Source organism: Lipotes vexillifer, unplaced genomic scaffold (genome assembly GCF_000442215.2).
Source record: "Lipotes vexillifer unplaced genomic scaffold, Lipotes_vexillifer_v1.1 scaffold61, whole genome shotgun sequence".
Taxonomy (NCBI): Eukaryota; Metazoa; Chordata; class Mammalia; order Artiodactyla; family Lipotidae; genus Lipotes; species Lipotes vexillifer.
Genome location: NW_006787051.1, coordinates 1,237,723 through 1,258,593, shown reverse-complemented (window position 1 = coordinate 1,258,593; position 20,871 = coordinate 1,237,723). Strand labels below are relative to the sequence as shown.

Here is a 20,871-nt window from a genome sequence, read left to right as displayed (position 1 = left end):
GGGCGGGGAGAGTTAGAGTAAATGCTAGTAAAAGAAAAGGCTGGAAGTAAACTGGATCGGAATGCGGAAGGCCTTGAGCTCCAGGAGGTTTGGATGGGTAATGGAAGTTGTTGAAAATTCCTGAATGACAGACTCTCATCTATGCTCTTGGAAGATACTGAAGGCAGTACCATCTGGAAAAGGATGCGTGCGCATTCCCACTTCCAGCCCCTATCCCTGTGTGCGATTAGAGGGATTCTATAGTGCAAAGGGGCTGTGGCTTCCGACTCCTGGAGAGCAGCATCCCCCGGCGCTCTCCCTCGTGGCTGCAACGCATCACTGCAGAGGCTGCTTTCTCTTTGTCTGGAGTTTGTAAATGATCTGGTTTCCATCATTCCAGGCATAGAGCTGCTTATCTCTAGGGTTGTAATGGATCATGGAGTGACTTCTTGACCGTCTGGGGAAGAACACGGTGGGCAGATTCTCCTCAATGACAGCGCCCAGCGGATCATAGACACAAGTGATGCGATGCGGGCTGAGGCCACCAGAACTGTAGACCACGTAGAGGACACCACACAGGAGGAATGAGGCTTCAGCATCCTGACTTCTACATGGAGTGTCCCATGAGTGTTCCACTCCCAGGGTGTCAGGCTCAATTTTCGTGAGAACCAAATGGCCGTGGATGCTTGGCCCTGAGTGGATGGCCCAGAGCCCGAGCTCATCCACAGCCAGGTCAATGTAAGTCGAGGGGGAGTGCGGGTAGGCCAGGGCTCTGCCTGCCCCTCCCAAGAGCAGCATTCTGTCTTCCACGGTCCTCTTCTGCAGGTTATATTTGATGATCTCATTGGGGGTCCCTTGGCTGTGAAAAAATAGGAAACCTTTGTAGATCACTTGGCCTGTCCCCTGCCAGGAATGTGTTAGGATCAGCTTCCGGGGGGCTGGCTTGGTGCTATCTTCCATGAATGCCCGTATGCTGGCAAATTCCCAGACAGTGTTGTTTCTCGATCCAATTAAGAGATAAACTTTTGGAGAGTCTCTGACAGCATCTTTCATCCAAGAGCCAACTGTGTCCATTGTCTTTTTCACTATTTTCAGAGACTTTATGCCCATCAGCATGTTGTCACAGCCTGGCCAAACAGGAGAAAAGGGGAAGGTTACTTTATAAACGCGAGATGTCTGCTTTTCTCACAGATTGCTTTTTTTTTTTTTCCTTCAGTGTCTAGAATAAAATTATCACACAGAGATCAATCATAACTGATTGTATGATTCAATGAATCAAGGACTTTAATGAATAATTGGGCCTCTGTTAAGTGAGTTGCCGTCCAGTTATAAGAGCATTAGTCACGATAATCAAATCAGGATGTAAACAACTATGTGCTGTGTCAGAGGCCCTGTTCACTCTCTAGAGCACTTGAGGTCGACACACTGAGAATGACTAGGGTATGGAACCACCTAATTCAATTCTGTTTGCCAAGATTTTACTGGGTATCCGCCGTATACTTAGCTTACAGTACTCTCCCAGAACAGTGCTAAGTACTAAAGATAAAAATGATAATATCAACCCTACACCTTGAGGAGATGACCTTCTAGTGAAGGATTCTGGTTCTTAACCCCACCAGACCATTATAAGGGTTCTACTCATGCCTTTACTCATTTATTCATGAATGCATGTGTGCCTTTAGTCAGCTGACTTTGGATACCTACAAAAAGCAAGATACTGAGCTAGGTGTTATGAGCTGGGGCTACAATGGACTGGGATGCAGTGATAAATTAGGCACGGTCCTGGTTTAACAGGTACATGACTATCTAGAATATAAAGCTTAAAATGAATTTTTTTCAAAAAGGAGGACAGAGAAGAGACATATCACGTGACACAGGAGAGAATCTGCATTTGAATTAGCCCTTGAAAGACACCTTGAAGGACATTCTGAGATGGGTGGGAAAAACTTTCCCAAGAGTTAACAAAACCACATTTGGGAAAGTCCTCCAAGATTAGTGTTAGTAAAGTAATATAGAGTTTCACCCAATACCATCCAAATACTTTGTGTATAAAACTAGATGCTAAGGCCAGAAACTATCAAACTCTTAGAGGAAAACACAGGCAGAACACTCTATGACATAAATCACAGCAAGATCCTTTCTGACCCACCTCCTAGAGAAATGGAAATAAAAACAAAAATAGACAAATGGGACCTAATGAAACTTCAAAGCTTTTGCACAGCAAAGGAAACCATAAACAAGACCAAAAGACAACCCTCAGAATGGGAGAAACTATTTGCAAATGAAGCAACTGACAAAGGATTAATTTCCAAAATTTACAAGCAGCTCATGCAGCTCAATAACAAAAAAACAAACAACCCAATCCAAAAATGGGCAGAAGACCTAAATAGACATTTCTCCAAAGAAGATATACAGACTGCCAACAAACACATGAAAGAATGCTCAACATCATTAATCATTAGAGAAATGCAAATCAAAACTACAATGAGATATCATCTCACACCAGTCAGAATGGCCATCATCAAAAAATCTAGAAACAATAAATGCTGGAGAGGGTGTGGAGAAAAGGGAACACTCTTGCACTGCTGGTGGGAATGTGAATTGGTTCAGCCACTATGGAGAACAGTATGGAGGTTCCTTAAAAAACTACAAATAGAACTACCATATGACCCAGCAATCCCACTACTAGGAATACTGTGATGACTATCCTTATCAATAAATCTGAAAATTGGAAACAACCTAAGTGCCCATCATCAGATGAATGGATAAAGAAGATGTGGCACATATATACAATGGAATATTACTCAGCCATAAAAAGAAACGAAATTGAGCTATTTGTAATGAGGTGGATAGACCTAGAGTCTGTCATACAGAGTGAAGTAAGTCAGAAAGAGAGAGACAAATACCGTATGCTAACACATATATATGGAATTAAGAAAAAAAAAAATATCATGAAGAACCTAGGGGTAAGACAGGAATAAAGACACAGACCTACTGGAGAACGGACTTGAGGATATGGGGAGGGGGAAGGGTGAGCTGTGACAGGGCGAGAGAGAGGCATGGACATATATACACTAACAAATGTAAGGTAGATAGCTAGTGGGAAGCAGCCGCATGGCACAGGGATATTGGCTCGGTGCTTTGTGACCGCCTGGAGGGCTGGGATAGGGAGGGTGGGAGGGAGGGAGATGCAAGAGGGGAAGAGATATGGGAACATATGTATATGTATAACTGATTCACTTTGTTATAAAGCAGAAACTAACACGCCATTGTAAAACAGTTATACCCCAATAAAGATGTTAAAAAATAAATAAATAGATAAAAATAAAACTAGATGCATAAAACAAAGCAGTAAATTGAAACCAGCTCTGTGCCTGGAACCTTGAGGGTGGAGCTAAGGAATATGAATTTAATTCTGTAGGGAGGTAGGGAGCTACTGAAGTTTTTGAGCAAGACTGAAACATGGTCAAGGTTGTTCTATGAGATTAATTAAGCTGGCAGTCACGTGTACGATGGATACAGGGGGAAGAGACTAAAATCTGGGAAACCAACTCGGAGGGTATTTCTATAATCCAAACAGGATGATAAAGGTCTAAACTAGGTGGAAGAAGATGAAGTAAAAAGAAGGGGCCTACATTTTTCTAGCTCCTCACAGCTACTTAGACTATTACTCTCTCACCTTCATGCAAAAACCCTTCCTTGGGACTTCCCTGGTGGTCCAGTGGTTAAGAATCCGCCTTCCAATGCAGGGGACGCAGGGTCGATCCCTAGTTGGGGAACTAAGATCCCACATGCCACGGGGCAACTAAACCCGTGTGCCACAACCAGAGAGCCTGCGCGCTCTCTGCCACAACTAGAGAGAAGCCGGCGCGCCGCAACAAACAGCCCTCGCGCCACAAGCAATGCCACAACGAAGATCCTGCATGCTGCAACTAAGACCCAACACAGCCTAATTAATTAATTAATTTAAAACCCCCAAAAAACAAAAACCCTTCCTTCTTTGACCCTGATGCTGGATCAGTTCAAAGTTCTGCCTGCCCTTGAGAGTTGTGTGTTGGTGGAGAAAACCGCACAATGGTGCATATTGGTGTCATTACACTAAGGGATCTCCAAACTCAGCTGAGCCCTAACTACTGTAGTATACTCTCTGTGCTCAGCCCATCTTCCACATGGCACCTATCTTAAATCCCACCTCCTGCCCCAAAACTAGCCCATCAGTACCTCATAATAACTCCTTTGCAAAAATAAATACCATTAGATGTGAACTCCCTCCACTTCCTGTTCGTCACTTATAGACTTTTCTTCAACTCCTGCCCTTTCTACCCTCCCACACATCTTTTTTTTTTTTAATTTATTTTTGGCTGCCAAGCTTGGGTCTTTGCTGCTGCACGCGGGCTTTCTCTAGTTGTGACGAGTGGGGGCTACTCTTTCATTGCGGTGTGCAGGCTTCTCATTGCGGTGGCTTCTCTTGTTGCGGAGCACGGGCTCTAGGCGCGTGGGCTTCAGTAGTTGTGGCACACGGGCCTCAGTAGTTGTGGCTTGCGGGCTCAGTAGCTGTGGCACATGGGCTTAGTTGCTCCATAGCATATGGGATCTTCCCGGACCAGGGCTTGAACCCGTGTCCCCTGCATTAGCAGGCAGATTCTTAACCACTGCACCACACATCTTAAAAGAAGCCGCGTCATTCCTCCTGTGTAAGACTAATACTTTCATCTGCACCCATCTCATCCTTTCCTGGATTCTTCTAGATTTCCTCCATGAATGGTCCCCTTTCTATTATCTCAGATTTCTCCTTCACTACTATTTTATTAGCTTGGAAACATCAATTCTCCCACATTTAGGCACTCTTTTCTACTTACTTCACTCTTTCTATAATCTTATAGAACTAGAATCTCCTACAGAATAGTTTATACTCTCTGCATCCATTTCTTCACCTCCCATTCTTTCACTTCACCATAACTTCACAGAAACAACCTTTTAAAATGTGACCAGGGACTTCCTAACTGAAAACTCAGACCTTTTATTTCCGTATCTTACCTGACCTTTCTGTAGCATGGCAGTATTGATCAGTAAAGATCAAGGGGGGAGAAAATGTCTTCCCCCTGATCTTTGTGTCACCACAGAGACAATGTCTGTGTTCATCAAATGCCGTTTCATTTTCCTCTTCCTTAGTCACACGTTCACAGTCTCCTTTGTACGTAAGCTGCACCCATTGACCTATATCCTGTCTAATGGGATGTAGACAGAAGTGGTATAAGCCATTTCCACGTGGCCCTTACATACGCTATCTTCAAGAAGACCTTAGCGTCTTGGAATTGTCATGGTGACCAAGTTAAAGAGGGATGTGGGTCAAGATGAGATGAGAGCTACTCATCATCTTAGGAAAAGTGGGTCATCAGTTCTAATTATGAGCTGCTTGTTGGGACTGCCCTGTTAGATAGGGCAGTGAGCAGTGGTGAGCAGTGTCACAGAGGCAGGGAGTGGTGGCCTTACTAGAAGCATGAAGAACCTTGTGTTTCTCCCTCAAATCTGTATCGCAGGTAGGAGAGCAGAGTCTTAATAAAAGCATGGGAACTCTCTGGGCCTCCCTCACTGACTGCTGTAGGGCAAGGTGGTGGAGTGATAGTTGGGTGTATAACAGTCTCTCAGGAAGAACTGAGCACGCTGAGAGTCTCCCTCAGATCCTTCTAAAAGCTTTGATATCAGAAGCTAGAAGGGGCAGTGGGTTGTCATTTTGTTCTTAATAAATGCGTGCGTTCTCCAGGCCAACTGGAGGCCAACTAGAGTCAGAGGACAAGAAGCAGGGTGACGGGAGAGAAAGCGGACACAGGGAGAAGGATGCACAGCCGTAGCCCCGGGAACTATATCCAGTCTCCTGGGATAGAGCATAGTGGAAAAGAATACTAAATAAAGAATGCATATATGTGTAAAACTGAGTCACTTTGCTGTACAGCAGAGACTGGCACAACATTGTAAGTCAATTATACTTCGATTCAAACAAACAAACAAACAAAACATGCACAGCCAGAGAAGTCCCAGTGGTTGAGGTCAGTAAGCATTTGGCAAACTGCTTGTGACTGCCAGCTGTTTGGGTAGCAATCCTACCACAGTTCCTTAATCAATTCACCACCCACAATGATCACAGCTTCTCTTCTCTCCTCAAGGGTCCATCATACCCTCCTCACTTGCCTAGGAAGATCTCGCCTCTGATTTCACTGAGAAAACAGAAGCAATCGAAGAACAGCATCGTCTCTGGTGTGGATTACTGCAATAGCCTTCTACGTGGTGGCCAAACTTCTATCCTTGACCCCAGAGGCCATTCCTCACAGCAGCCGAAGTATCTCTGAAAAATTAAGTCAGATCATGTCACATGTGTGCTCAAAACTCACCAGGGACTTCCCATCTGACTCAGAGTAAAGCTCACATCTCTACCTTCCAGGCCATCTGGGACTGTCTGCCCACTGCTTCCCTGCCTTGTCTCCTGCACCTCCCCTACTCTGATCATTTTGTGCAGCTACACTGGCCTCCCTGCGGTTCCTCAAATTATGCCAAGCACGCTCCTGCCTCAGGAATTTGGCACATTTTGTTCCCTCTGCTTGGAACCATCTTCCTGAAGATATCTACTAGACTTCCTCCCTCGCTCCCTTTAGGTCTGCTCCCAAATGTCTTCTCCTGATCATAAAGGTCTTCTCTGACCACCCTATTAAAAATGGTGGCCCGTCCTCCAGCTCTCCATATCCCCCTTATCCTAGCTCACTGTTCTCCATAGCGCTTACCTTCAATCTGACATATTATAAATTCATCTGTTAACATATTTATTGCTCAACTCCCCTCAACAGAGTATAAACTCCACGAGGGCATGAGCTTTGCCTTATCTGTTTCATTCACTGCTGTATGTCTTGCCCCTAGGTTAGCATCTGGCACACAGCAGGCCAGTATTTGCTGAATGAATGAGTTTCCAAGCACACAATCTATTAACCAGTTGCGCCCGGTCCCATACTCTCTGCGTCCCTCCTGCTCTCTTTACTTTTGCAGTGGATCTCATCCCTCTCACCGAGTCAAGGACTTAGCACCTGAAATTATCTCCCCCTCTCCTGCTCAATAGTCTCTTCCTCCCAACTGGATCGTTCCCCTCTGTAAACAAGCAGGCTGTAAGATCATGCTAGAATCCAGTGTGGCCCCATTTTTCTATTTCACTTTATAATAAAACACCTTGAGAGAGGAGGTTTCTCACCTCCAATTATCCCTTAAGCCAGCTCCAGTTCTCCACAAGTCTAAGTTCCCCTGCCCCACTCCACTGGATCAGTTTTTGTCAAGGTCACAACCACCATGTTGTAAAATCTAAGGGTCATTTCTCAGTCTTCATCCTAATCAACTTCTCAGTAAGCTTTGATTACTGGATTGCTACCTCTCCCTGAAACTCTTTCTCCTCGTGATTCTGGAACACCCCTGCTTTTGTTTGTCCTCCTATTGTTCTGGATTTTTTTATCTTGGAATTCATGGCTGGTTCCTTATCACCATCCATCTTTAAGTGTTCTATCCTCAGACCTTTTCATTTCTCTATCTGTGATCACTTTCCAACTCACTTCATTCTTTCCCATGGCTCTGAATAGCATGTAAGTTCTGAATAATGATGAAATCCAAACTTGTACCTGGAATGACATCCTATCTGGATGTCTACTTAGGCCCAAACTCATTCATCTAGTCAGTGTTCCTCATTGGCTATCTTCACACTTCACCTGTCCAAAGCAGAACTCTTGCTTTTATCCCCCAAACTTCCTCCCTCTTCTTCCCATTTCAAGCAAGAACCATCAATCAAATTTCTTCTCTAGAAGTCATTCTTTTTTTTGTTATTTTTTTTTTTTTTGCGGTACGCGGGCCTCTCACTGTTGTGGCCTCTCCCGCTGCGGAGCACAGGCTCCGGACGCGCAGGCTCAGCGGCCATGGCTCACGGGTCCAGCCACTCCGCGGCACGTGGGATCCTCCCGGACCGGGGCACGAACCCGCGTCCTCTGCATCGGCAGGCGGACTCTCAACCACTGCGCCGCCAGGGAAGCCCCTAGAAGTCATTCTTGATTCATTTCCTTCCATCTCGCCACACTAGCAAGTTCCGGTAGTAAACTTACCTTTGACTTATGACGTTATACTTAAATTAAAATGCTCAGTATATTTATATATCCTCCTCTTCCCACTCCCTCTGCCTCCTCTTCCCCTGCACGCCGTGAATCCTCACCTTTTGCCTGGACTACTACAATAGCCCCTAATTTGTCTCTCTGATTTTACTCTTGCTTTGCTATAGAATGTTCTCCACAAAGCAGTAGGAGTGATCTGTTTAAAAACATGAATTATGTGACCGACCTGCTAACCCTTTTTTCCCACCACTCTTGGAATAAAATCCTAACTTGGCTTAAAGCACCTACCTCGTTTGGCCCCTCCCTGTCTCTGGGACTTGATCCTCCACTTTCTCCCCAACCCTCCCCCACAGTCTTGCCTTACTGCGCACTGATTACGTTGGCTTGCTTGCTGTTCTGGGAGCTGTCAAGTTTGCTTCCGCCTCAGGACTCTTGCACTTGCAATTCTTTCTGCCTGGAGTGTTCTTTTCCTTGATCCTCCCATGGTCTGCTCCTACTCGTCCTTCAAAGCTCAGTTTCAATCTTATCTCCTTAAGAGACCACCTGCGACCACTGTATCTAAATTTAAAATGATCTGCTGCAGCATCTCTCTTGTTTTCTTTATATCACTTACCATGTTCTGTAATTATGTTATATCTGTTTTACTTACTAGTGTATGGTCCTTCTCCCCCATTAGACTATAAGCTCCACAAAAGCAGGGCCTTTGTCTTCCTGTTTACTGTTGTACTCTACTGCCTTACTGAGAGCTCTGTGGTTCAATAAATATCTATTGAATTAATAAGGAAAATAGGTTCATTCAAGCAGATGTTTTTCTAGGGTTTAAATAGCGCTGCACATCCAGAGTTCTGATCACAGATCTGTCTTAAGTAATAATAATTTGCAAAGCACCTTAAAGCTTTTATGATACTTTCAAATGCATTATTTCATTTAAAGATGTGACACAACACTGTTACCAAGGAAACATAGGACAGGAGTGGGGTTGGGGAGAGCCAAGTCCTGGGAAATCAGTCCTTTCAGCAGTCATGCCATCAGTGGCTGCTCCCAGAGGCCTTGCCTGGCCCACACCATGGCCAGGGCCAGACTTTGGGGCAAGCTATTGAAATGAGCAGGACCCTGTGGGGCTCCTGGGCATGGAAGTCTTTCTGTGTCCCCCATTTCTTGTTTGTAGGGAATAGACTCCAGCCTCCATGACCTTCCCTGAGTTCCAAAGGCCAGATTCAAACAGCTGCTAATCAGGGAAGGGAGGGGACTCAGAGACAAGGAAGGAGCAGTCAAGACACAATAGTGCAGCCTCGGGGCAGGGTCCTGGTTCCACCTCAAGGGATACACATAACAGTATCTTAGAGCTCTTCTGCAGAACTAAAACCCCCAACGAATGGAAGATGTTACAGTCTTCATTCAAGAGAAGGTCACAGTTTGATAACCTTGAGAAGCTCATCAGGAGACCAACCTGAGGCCAGATTAAAGGAGTGCAGGCCCTGCAACCACCCTGATCCTTATCAGCAACCCCACCCTTGAACCACTGCTATAAAACTCCTCGCGTTAAGACACACAGTTTTTCAGGGCCTGAGTCCACCATGTCCCCTTTGCCTGGCAAAGCAATAAACCTATTCTTTTCTACTTCACCCAGAACTCTGTCCCCAGGATTTGATTCGGCACCGATGTACAGCGGCCGAGTCTTTGACATCATTATGGAAATCTCTCGGCCATCATTCGCCACCACGTTACCCTACTGACCCGCTTTGCCAGACTGTGGCCTCTGGGTCAACTTCATTCTGGTTGGCCTGGGTTACAGAAGCCAAACCCCTATAGCAAAGGCAGAGGAGCCTGGGCCAGCTGGGAAGCTTAGAATAAGTTTCAGATACCTCGGCATGGCACTCAAGGTCCTTCATCTGCATTTCAGGAGCAGCTCACAGAAGGATCCCCCTCCATGCTGAGCTTTGGGGGCTATGGGCTGTGGTGCAGAAAAGAGAAGAGTGGACTGCCCTGCTTAGCAAGATCCATCTCTGCTAGGGCTCGGTATGCCTTTTCTCAGCCTCACCAGCCGAATCTGTCTCATGTGAATGCTCTGCTCTTCCCACATACTCTGGTGATCACAGAGGATGAATGAACAAGGATTTAAGCTTGTACGTGATCACAGATACATTTAATGGGAAAGAGGGGGGGTGTCATGGGCCACAAGAGAAGCTCAGAAGCTGTTCCCTATTGAGGAACAAGCCCAAAATCTCAAGAAATGAATAAATATCTACAAATACATATAATATGCTTGGTACCGTGATAGGTACTTATTTGCATTAATTTATCTACGTCTTATAATAAGCCTAAGTGGTAGATATTTTAATCTCCATTTTCCAAGTTAAAAAAAAAAAAAGTTTGGATAAGTTACCTGGATAGATCATCTAGCTAAGGGGGCCTCTGAGCTCATCTGAGCTGGAAGGCAGGGCCAGCCAGGACACCCGCAGCCAGTCCCAGGAACATGGTGGATGGGTGTGTGCACATGGTGGGAAGGGGTGAGCCTGGGTGTGCCTAGAGAGGGAGAGATGAGAATAATGGACTCCCCGGGGCCTATTCACAGGGTGCTAAGATATCTGTCCTGACTGGGAAGCTCAGGCTGCCCATCCTCCTGGGAAGAAAGTTAGCAGGCTTGCAGCCCAGCTACGAGAAACTATGGCTAAGAACAAGGCATTCAATGTCTCATCAGTGAGAAAATGTTCATTTAAAATACAGGAGAAATTAATACAAACATTCTTCTTTCTCCTTCTACTCCTCTTTTCTAATGCAGAATCCTTGAAGAAATAGCAAAACAAGAGTGTTAGATGGTTTTGATCAGGGAAACACAGTCCGGGGCGGGGGGCGGGGGGGAACACAGAATTTCCACCCCCGTGAGGTCCCTTTGGCTTCTCCTATCCCTCTGTAGCCAGAACCTGGGACTGGGAGTCAGAGACCTGAGCGGTCCGAGCTCCAACTCTGCTTCCCTCTGTGACTCCCTGAAAGTTCCTTGTCAAATCAAGCCTTAGCTTTTCCAGCTGTAGAACGAGGGGTTTAGCCTGGATGTTGTATAGTTTATTCAGGTGGATATTCTGTAATTTTTAGAAATTCCTCCTCTTTTGGAATTTGGGGAAAATATACTCACAGTGTCTGAGTAAAAGGGTAAGTTAAAGCTCCCTGCTGTGCTTCTCTTGAGAAGAGATAATTAGCAGGAGTAAAAAGTTGAGGAAGGATAGGAAACAAATTGAAAACTTTTGAGTCCAGCCAAGATGCAAATTATTTAAGAGACACTGACACTGTGCAAACCAGAGAATGAAAATCTGTGGTTTAGCCCTTAGGCAGATTTGCAGACAAGCAATTAGGATAGAATTTGGCCCAAGGCCTCAGAGTGAATTCATATATAAATATCACTTATTTGAATCTTTTAAATATTTTTCCCCTTATTTAATAGGAATACTCTCCAGACTTGCTGAGACTTGTCCCTCCATAGGGGAGTGACTCAATCAGAGTTATGTTTTAAAAACAGTGGTCTGCATATTAGTAGAAAATGAACTGGGGGGTAGAGGTGGGGGAGAGGGGATACAGGGAGACAGGTGGGGAGTCTGTAAGTACAATCCAGACGAGAAAAATCTAGTGATGGGAATGAAAAAATGGGCATAGACTCAAAAAATAGAAAAAGAGAGGTCAGGTAACTGATTCAGTTGTGGGAGTGGAGTGGGACTCAAGGTTTTGAGACAGAAGGGAAGGGGGGAGGGCACAACCTTTAAAAGAATGATACTGAGGATACAACAAAAACTGGTTAGACCCAACTAGGCCCAAGATGGCAGAAGATTCAACGTCCAGTAGGCCTTGAGACCCATTATACGCTCATTGTACTACATTAGCATATGTTAAATGACACCCACAGGCACGACGACAGTTCTGAGGCCGACCATAAAAGACCAAAATGTGGGTGATGGCCCAATTCCTGGAAATCTCCACCAATTCCCCAAAATAATTGGAAAAATCCTCCCATTCATTAGCCTATGAAATTACCCAGCCTGTATAAACTGACCACCCCATATTTTGGGGCTGCACTCACCTTCTGAGACAGACCACATTCTGTCTATGGAATGTGTATCTCTCAATACACCTGCTTTCACTTTACTATGGCTCACTCTTGAATTCTTCCCTGTGTGAAGCCAAGGAACCTCACTTGGCGGCCTGTCCCATGAACTTGCCCAAGACCTCGTACGTGACCATCCTCCCATGCCCCATTTTCCTACAACAGTTGGGGGTGACAGAATGCATGAGACAGCAACAGGGAGGGAAGGTCAGATTTAACTGGGAAGAAAAGTGATGAATTCACTGAAAAGAAGAGAATTTCTGTAAAGCCATGCATATTTTGACTGCTTCTTGAAATTCTCTGTTATAAATCTTGATTTCTTTAACCACCTGAATTGTATTCATATTAATAAACATTTGTCAATACCTCTGAAGTGACAGGTACATGGGGATGTCAAAGATGACAGCTCTCAGACGAGTAGTCAATTATGAAGCTTCAAGCTATTACAATAAAGTTGTCAATGTGGACTTAAGTGTTCTGGAAACTGGGGGCATTTATGCTTTTTGCCCACAGGATATATTTCTTTTTTTTAATTTAATAAATTTATTTATTTTATTTATTTTTTTTTGGCTGTGTTGGGTCTTCGTTGCTGCGTGCGGGCTTTCTCTAGTTGCGGCGAGCAGGGGCTACTCTTCGTTGCAGTGCACAGGCTTCTCACTGTCTTCCCTCGTTGTGGAGCACGGGCTCTAGGGGCGCGGGCTTCAGTAGTTGCGGCACACGGGCTCAGTAGTTGTGGCTCACAGGCTCTAGAGCACAGGCTCAGTAGTTGTGGTGCGTGGGCTTAGTTGCTCCGTGGCATGTGGGATCTTCCCAGACCAGGGATCGAACCCGTGTCCCCTGCATTGGCAGGCGGGTTCTCAACCACTGTGCCACCAGGGAAGCCCCTCACAGGATATATTTCTGATATGTCAGCATGGTACCCAAGGTCCTTCGTCTGACCTCTTTTGTCATTTGCGCACCACACTGGACTAGTTACTAGTCACTGAACTTGCCATGGCCTCTCACAAGTTTTCAACTTTGCCCCTCCTTCTCCTTAGCTCATCTTCACTAACTTAGGATACATCTTCTTGTCCCTCAAAACAAGTCTCTGACTCTTGCATAGCAGCTAGCTGCTCCTTCTTGTGTACCTAAAGCATTCTGTGCAGCCCTCTTCCGTGGCAGTTTTTGGGCTGAACTGGAATCGCCTATTCACTTTGCTTCCTTGCAAGCATTTAAGACAGAAGCTGTGCCTTGTCTTTTTATCCACAGTGCCTGAGACACAGTACACATCTCCCTCACTATTCAAACTCTTACTGCTTACTGTTCAAACTCAGGAATCAATTAGATTCAGATAATGCAGTATTAGTAAGTTTCTACCCCAACTCACGCTAGGCCAACTTGGAAATCAAATAGATTCAAATAACAAGACGTATGTGTGGACATTAGCAGGTGCCATTTCACTGTCTGAATGCCTGGGTGGTTGGAGAGCAGGAAGGCAGGAAGACCAGCTTATATGAAATGGTACTCAGTGAGCCATGGGAGGATTTGGCTTTGCAGACGGGCTGAGAATCTAGGATGAGTGCTTAAACAGGGCCTGGGCATACAATACGTGCTCTACATGCTTTGGTGAGTCGCACAGAACGCTTTAGTAAATCCACCTCAAAGGTTTTTCTAGGTTCCCAACACTAAAAGTATTTCATGGCACCCAGTACAGAGCCCTGCCAGCTTCCCTTTATTAGTGATTAGCAACAGAGTGTGAGAAAGAAAACATGGCTGTTGACTTGCACGGCTGGGTGCTGCTCAACAGCGTGGAGTGAGTGGAAGCTGGGAAGACCTGTGAGTAGGTGCGAGTCCACTGCTTCCACTGGAATTACCTATCGTTGGAGTTCATAGCCACAATGTGTCCTTTCAGAAGAGGACAGCTTTCCATAACCTCATCTTGTTTCTCTTCCACAGTATTTATCTTCTTTCTGACATATTATAAATTTCCTTGCTAACGTATTAATTGTTTGACTCCCCTCAATAGAAATGTAAGCCCTATGATGGCAGGGCTTTATCCAATGTGTTATATTCGCTGCTGGACATCCTGTCCTAGAATAGCCTCTGGCACGTATTACTATTTCTCTATTTTAATTATGACGATGCTAAGAGATATACATCAACAAAAACTCTTTGGGGTCCTGAATAATTTTTTAAAAGTAAAGGGTTCCTGAGATAAAAGTTTGAGAGCTGTGGTCCTAGAGGATCCAGGCTGGTAAATACTCATGTAAAGCAAAGTACGGAACTGGGCAGTCCTCCAGGGAACTTCTGATCAAACAGCCTCTGTTTTGCAATAGTTGTCTAACTGTTGCAACATCTAAAGCATTCCAGGTTTATAATTATGAACTTCTTGCTCTTATTTAACTTTTATTTAAAGACTAAGCTGGGTTTTGTTTTCTGCATATTGGGTTAATTTTTTCCTGTAATATTCTTACCCAAACTAAAAAGGATGGAAATGTTCTCAATGTCTAACTGTGGTACTACCATTCTCCCATGTGCCTGGTTAGAAAACAGAATCATTTTGCATGTTGCCATGGATTCTTCCTGTGCAATCAATCCCACTGTTCTCTCTATCCTTTCTCAAAGTGTGTGGGTATAGCAGCTGCTCACCTCATCCTGAACTTTGCAGCAGCCCTCTCACTGGTTCTTTGGTCTCCCCTCAAAACCATCAATCAGGGCTTCCCTGGTGGCGCAGTGGTTGAGAGTCCGCCTGCTGATGCAGGGGACACGGGATCGTGCCCCGGTCCGGGAAGATCCCACATGCCGTGGAGCGGCTGGGCCCGTGAGCCATGGCCACTGAGCCTGCGCGTCCGGAACCTGCAGCGGGAGAGGCCACAGCGGTGAGAGGCCCGCGTACCGCAAAAACAACAACAACAACAAAATAACCCCCAAAAAACCCATCAATCACACTAATGCCCCATCCACTGCTTTCCTATAGAGATTTGCATATTTAAAAACCCATCTTTTTTTTTTTTTTCTTTGCCACAGCACACAGCATGTGGGATCTCAGTTCCCTGAACAGGGATCAAGCCCGCACCCCCTGCATTGGAAGGCAGAGTCTTAACCACTGGACTGCCAGGGAAGTCCCTAAAAACCCATCTTGACTGCTGCCTTTTTCCAGAAGCAGTAACACCAAAAGCCTCATATGGACGCTACTAGAGGTTCTATGGAACGATGGGCTCCAGAGCCAGACTTGAACTTGCTTTGGCCAAAAGAATGTGGTGAATGTGACCAGACCTTGGTGTGCTTGTGCCCTCTCCCTCAGACATCTGCCTCCACCACAAGAACAAGCCCAGGTTCGCCTCCTGCAAGATCAGATGCCATGTGGAGAAGAATAAAGCCATTGCAACTGAGGCCATCCACAACCAGCCATCTCCTGGGCAACGCGTCACTAATAGTAGATGCACTAGGGAGCCCTGCCGAGAATAGCTAAGCTTGGTCCAGGCCAACAGAACTGCCCAGCTGCCCTGTGGACTCCTGAGAAATAGTCAATGATTGTTTTAACCCACTAACTTTCAAAGTGGCTTGTCATGCAGCATTATTGTGGCAGATACCTCGTGTGGGGTCCGGGTAAGGGAGCTATGAGCAGATAGGGACACTGAGATGAATCTCGTATGTCTAGCAGGTGGTGCTTACTCTTCAGCGTAGCAGGAAAGTGGGAGGAAGATCGGGCTACATGAAACTCTGAGACACAGTTTCATCATCTGAAAAGAAGTCATAATACTATCTACCTAGCAGAGTTGTCATGGGCGTTGGATACCATATCAGATACAAGAGGCATAACGGAATTCCTGGCAAACAGTTGCTTCCACTTTCCAAGAAACTACTCCTCAAGGTCAGAAAATACTGATCCCTACTCTGTTCCAGGCACTGTGTTAGACTTGGGGAACACAGCATGAATAGTGCAGAGATGCATGGAGTATATTTTATGTTTTCAGAATAGCAGATTCAACACAGCATAGAGCATCAGGTGAATGGGAACTGGCAGTAGTGGCACAAGACTAAGCTGAGAAATGTTAAAAGTTGCTGTGTTCAAAACTTACAGTTACCAAAGGGGAAAGCGACTATATATAAAACAGATAAAAAACAAGGACCTACTGTATAGCACAGGGAACTATATTCAATATCTCATAATAACATATAATGGAAAAGAATCTGAAAAAGAATATATATATATATTTTTTCAGATATATATTTGAATCACTTTGCTGTACACCTGAAACACCGTAAATCAACTATACTTCAATAAAAAAATTAAGAACTTAAAGAAAACTTTAAAAAAAATCGTTCAGTTGGCTTGTTATGTACTTTTACAATAACAGTAAATACAATAGATATAGTATGTACAATATTCACGGTTTTTATTTAATCAGCAGGTATTACTTTCAGAGAGAATAACAAAACAAATTATTTGAATAATAATTAGGTTGGGGTCAGTTGTAAAGGGCTTTCTTTATGTTATTTTATGGGGTTTGCTTTACCCTGTAGGTTGTGGCTGCCATCCAAGATGATAAGCACTGATGCAGTAATTTTATCAAGATAACCCTGGTGGCAATACAGAATGAAACCCTGTAAAAAGAAGATCAGTTAGGAGTTTTCTGCAGTAATCGAGACTGGAGATGATGAGAGAGCAGTGTAGATGGAAAGAATAAACTTGAGAGATATTCAGAAGGAAGAATCTATTGAGCAACTTATCAGATGAGGGAGGGCCAAAGGGATGCTCCTGAGATTTCTGGCACAGGAGAGTGTGTGTGGGACTCTTCTGTTAACTGAGAGAATAGTGGGGGAAAGCAGAGGAATTTCATTATTTAAAAATAAATGAAGAAAAGGCAGGGAATTAAAAACCAAGGGTTGGAGAGAGGGGGGAACTGACACTTCTTGGACAGGATTTGAAAGAATGATTTAAAGCAATCTGTTTGTGAGTAGGAATCATCATCAAATAACAACTAAGAGGCCTGACATGGTCTTCATGCATGTCCCACAATAATAATGCCTCTGGGCGCAGGTATTTAGTCTCAGAGCCGAGGGCTGCTACCTGAGGGCCTCTGTGACAGCCCTGCAGATGGCTGGCCTGGCCCAAGCTCTCCCTGCTATGAGCACTCAAACTCCCCCACTGCCAGCCCATTCTGAACACTGGAGCCAGATGATCTTCCTCAAAACCTCCATCTGAGCCTGGACACTCCCCTGCTTACCACTATTATGCAAAACAGCACGATGGGAAAGGTTAGTATATGTAGGAGTCGGCCGCCTTGGTTTGAATCCTCCTCTGGCGTCAGTTAGCAGTGAGACCTTGGACAGATGACTTATTCACTCAATGCCCTGATTTCCACATCTATAAAATGGGGGTTAATTATAATACCTGTCACATAGGTTTGTTGTGAGAATTAGCTGATATAATCCAACAAGACATAGAAAATACTTAAAGATTACCCGGTACATAATAAGCGCTCAATAACTATTAGCTACGGTTATTCATATTACTTTCATTCCCCACAGCTAGAAAGTGAAGAGGCTCAGCACAGAGGAGCTTAGGTCTTGTCTGGTTCTTTCATGTCCTCTCCACTTCTCCCAACACCTGAGGTCTACTGAACCCTAAGCCCAATTAGGCTTTTGTACACCCACATGCTGGTCATTTGCTTGAAGTGCCCTTTACTCTGTTCTCCATGTAATTAGTTCTTTTCCAACATTAAAACTTGGCTTGAGGGTCACATTCCAGATTCCATGGTCTCCCCCATCCCCATCTCCATGGCAACCTTGCCCTCACTTAATTACTGAATGCCTGCCCCTGTGCTTCTGTGACACCCTCCATCAGAACAGGCATCACACTACCTGTTATTCTGTGTTTGTTTGGATGGTTTCCCCACTTGGCTGTAAGCTTTTTGAGGACAAGAATGTTATCCTATTCAATGTTTCATCTCTAATGCCTGGCACAATGCCAACGTATATATGGAATTCAGCTAGAGATCTGTTGAATGAATGAACAAATGAATGAGTCAGAGAGAGAATGAATGGGGAGGTTCACTACACCTGGAGCCAAAGCCATCAGCTAAAACAACTTTGGGATCTTCTATTAATACCTGTAGTGATGGTCCTGGAGGTATCCTCATAGACCACGGGCCTTCTGGCCGGATACACAGAAGAGTACTATGTCCGTTGGCCTTTCTGAACCCAACACAGTGACCTATGGGACTGGCCCAGAGGCAGCATAGGATAAGCTGTACATACACCTTTGGCACTGCTGCTCCGCAAATGCAGTAACTTCTGTGTGTATGTGTGTGCGCACACAAGTACTCTCATACCCTCCTGCGCTTACACCTGTGTGTACCCTCAATGCCCTCCTTTGTGGGAGATACCTCTGTTGCAATTTAGAGTTATACATCTCTTAATGTTTCGTTCCACTCATCGCAAACTAATGGACCTTGAGAGTTGGCTCATAAATATGTTTTATTTGGCTTCTAGTGGGTTTTACGCTCGTTTTTTAAAATTTTAATTTAATTTAATTTAATTTTTGCGGTACGCGGGCCTCTCACTGCCGTGGCCTCTCCCGTTGTGGAGCACAGGCTCTGGACGCGCAGGCTCAGCAGCCACAGCTCATGGGCCCAGCCGCTCCGCAGCATGCGGGATCCTCCCGGACCAGGACACGAACCCGTGTCCCCTGCAGAGGCAGGCGGACTCCCAACCACTGCACCACCAGGGAAGCCCTGTTTTTATTTTTTATTTTGTTTGGTTTTTAATGGCTTTCAGTATGAGGCACACACATTTATACCTGAATGAACCCCAGAGGCATTTGAATTTGCAGCAATAGACTTTCTCCTCTAAAACATGACCTAACAAAGGATATGAGTTATTTACTTCAGCAGGGAGAGGGTTACTGGAGGTAATTTGCATGCACCCTTGCAAATAAAGGAGCGGGACTAAAACAGGAAGTAAAATAATGCTATAATGGCTTATTCTGACTGCCTTGAGAATTTTTCTTTACAAGCTATTTACAAGTTAAGAAGAGGTTAATACTCTTCTGATCCACCCATGAATAGAGCCTGTGGAATCTGCCAAAGACTGTTAGTTGGATAAATTCTAAATCTGGATATCTGGGCCAGTGGTGCTTTGCCATAAGTTGCCACGTGCAATGCAAAATTTCTTCTTACTTATAACAGTTATAGTACCAAAGACTTGGAATGAGTTTAAAATATAAGTTAGATTGTATTCAAATATCTTTCAGTCACTGCATTCTAAATTGTGTGCATGAGAGACAGAGAAAAAGAGAGAGAGAGAGAGAGAGAGAGAGAGAGAGAGAGGAAGGAGGAGAGAGAGTCTATATGTGTTAGAGTTAAGATTCTAAGAATTTTACCTTAGCCCAAACATCCCTGGAATTGCGGTCCTCACGTGAACATCATTTGTGGATCATCTCTCAATAAAGGCTGAAGACTTGAGAACAGCTCTATAGGAAATGGCTTAATTACAGAGCAACTCTACCTTATTTATTATCCCCAGTATCTGGCCCTTTGTAGTTGCCCAATAAATATTCCTAGAATAAATGAGAACCATTTAGACTGATGTTAGAATTTTCTGGAAATCTCCTAAGACACAATGTTGAATTTTCCAAGGAAGTTATGTTACCTTCTCTCTCTAGGTTTTCTGAAAACACTCTCTAAGATGGCATGTATGTATGAATGAAACTCTTGATGTGACCTCTGGCGACCTTCCCTAGCCCATAATCCCATATTTGCCCACACAAGGATGCTGACTTGAGGCCTAAGGATGCTAGTGAAAGTTTCACAGCCAGCACAGTCCCAGCGACCAAGGTTAGAAGATAGGAAGATGGGAACCTTGTGGGAAGAAGGTGGGTACAGGTAACAGCACCGGCTGGGATGGGCAGAATTCTAGGTTCCCACCCCCATGGTCATGCCCTACATACTCCCCTCCCCTTGAGTGAGGGCTGCACCCCTCCTTGACTAGGTTGCCCTCCTTGACTAGGTTACATCATGAGACAAAGCTAAAGAGATTTTGTAGATATAATTAAGGTCCAAAATCAGTTGATTTTGAGTTAATCAAAAGGAAGATGATTATGGGTAGGCTTGACCTAAATCAGATAAAAACTCTTAAAAGAGAGACTGAGCACATCCCAAAGAGAGGCGCTGTCCTCCTGGCCCCGAGGGGGCAGTAGCCACATTGCGAGCTGCCTGTGAAGAGGAGCGGCTTCTGGAAGCTGAGGCCTCCGCCCTACAACCACAGGAAGGTGAATTCTGCCAACGGCAATGAACTTGGAAGAGGACCCTGAGCTCCAGGTGAGAATGGAGACCAGCCAACACCTTGATTGTACCCTCACGAGACTGTTGAACGAAGCATCCAGCTAAGCTGTGCCTGGAAGCCTGAACCCAAAGAAACTCTAAGATAATACATGTACATTATTTTAAACTGCTAGAGCTGCGGTGATTTGCTACACAGCATTAGAATAACTAATACAGGCATAGTTACTAAGATACATGGCCGAAACCTTGGGGGATGGGCACAGTATGTAAAATACAAAACAGTGAATGGAAGGGGGATACACCGGCATTCCAAAGTCCATCCTTGGGCACAGAACTTCTGGAAATAATAGGTCAGAGGGCACCAATCACGCAGTTGTGATTGTTTACAGGTCTGTCTTTC

General features: G+C 44.8%; 1 protein-coding gene across 1 annotated transcript in view; it reads right to left on the bottom strand.

Moving 5' to 3' along the window:
* Positions 1-315: 315 nt before the first annotated feature.
* OLFML1 (olfactomedin like 1) overlaps positions 316-20,871 on the bottom strand; it is a 27,032-nt gene continuing 6,476 nt past the window's right edge. The window contains exon 3 of the mRNA XM_007459833.1: positions 316-1,106. Within this exon, the coding sequence (XP_007459895.1) occupies positions 316-1,106 (791 nt within the window). The remainder of the gene's footprint in view (positions 1,107-20,871) is intronic.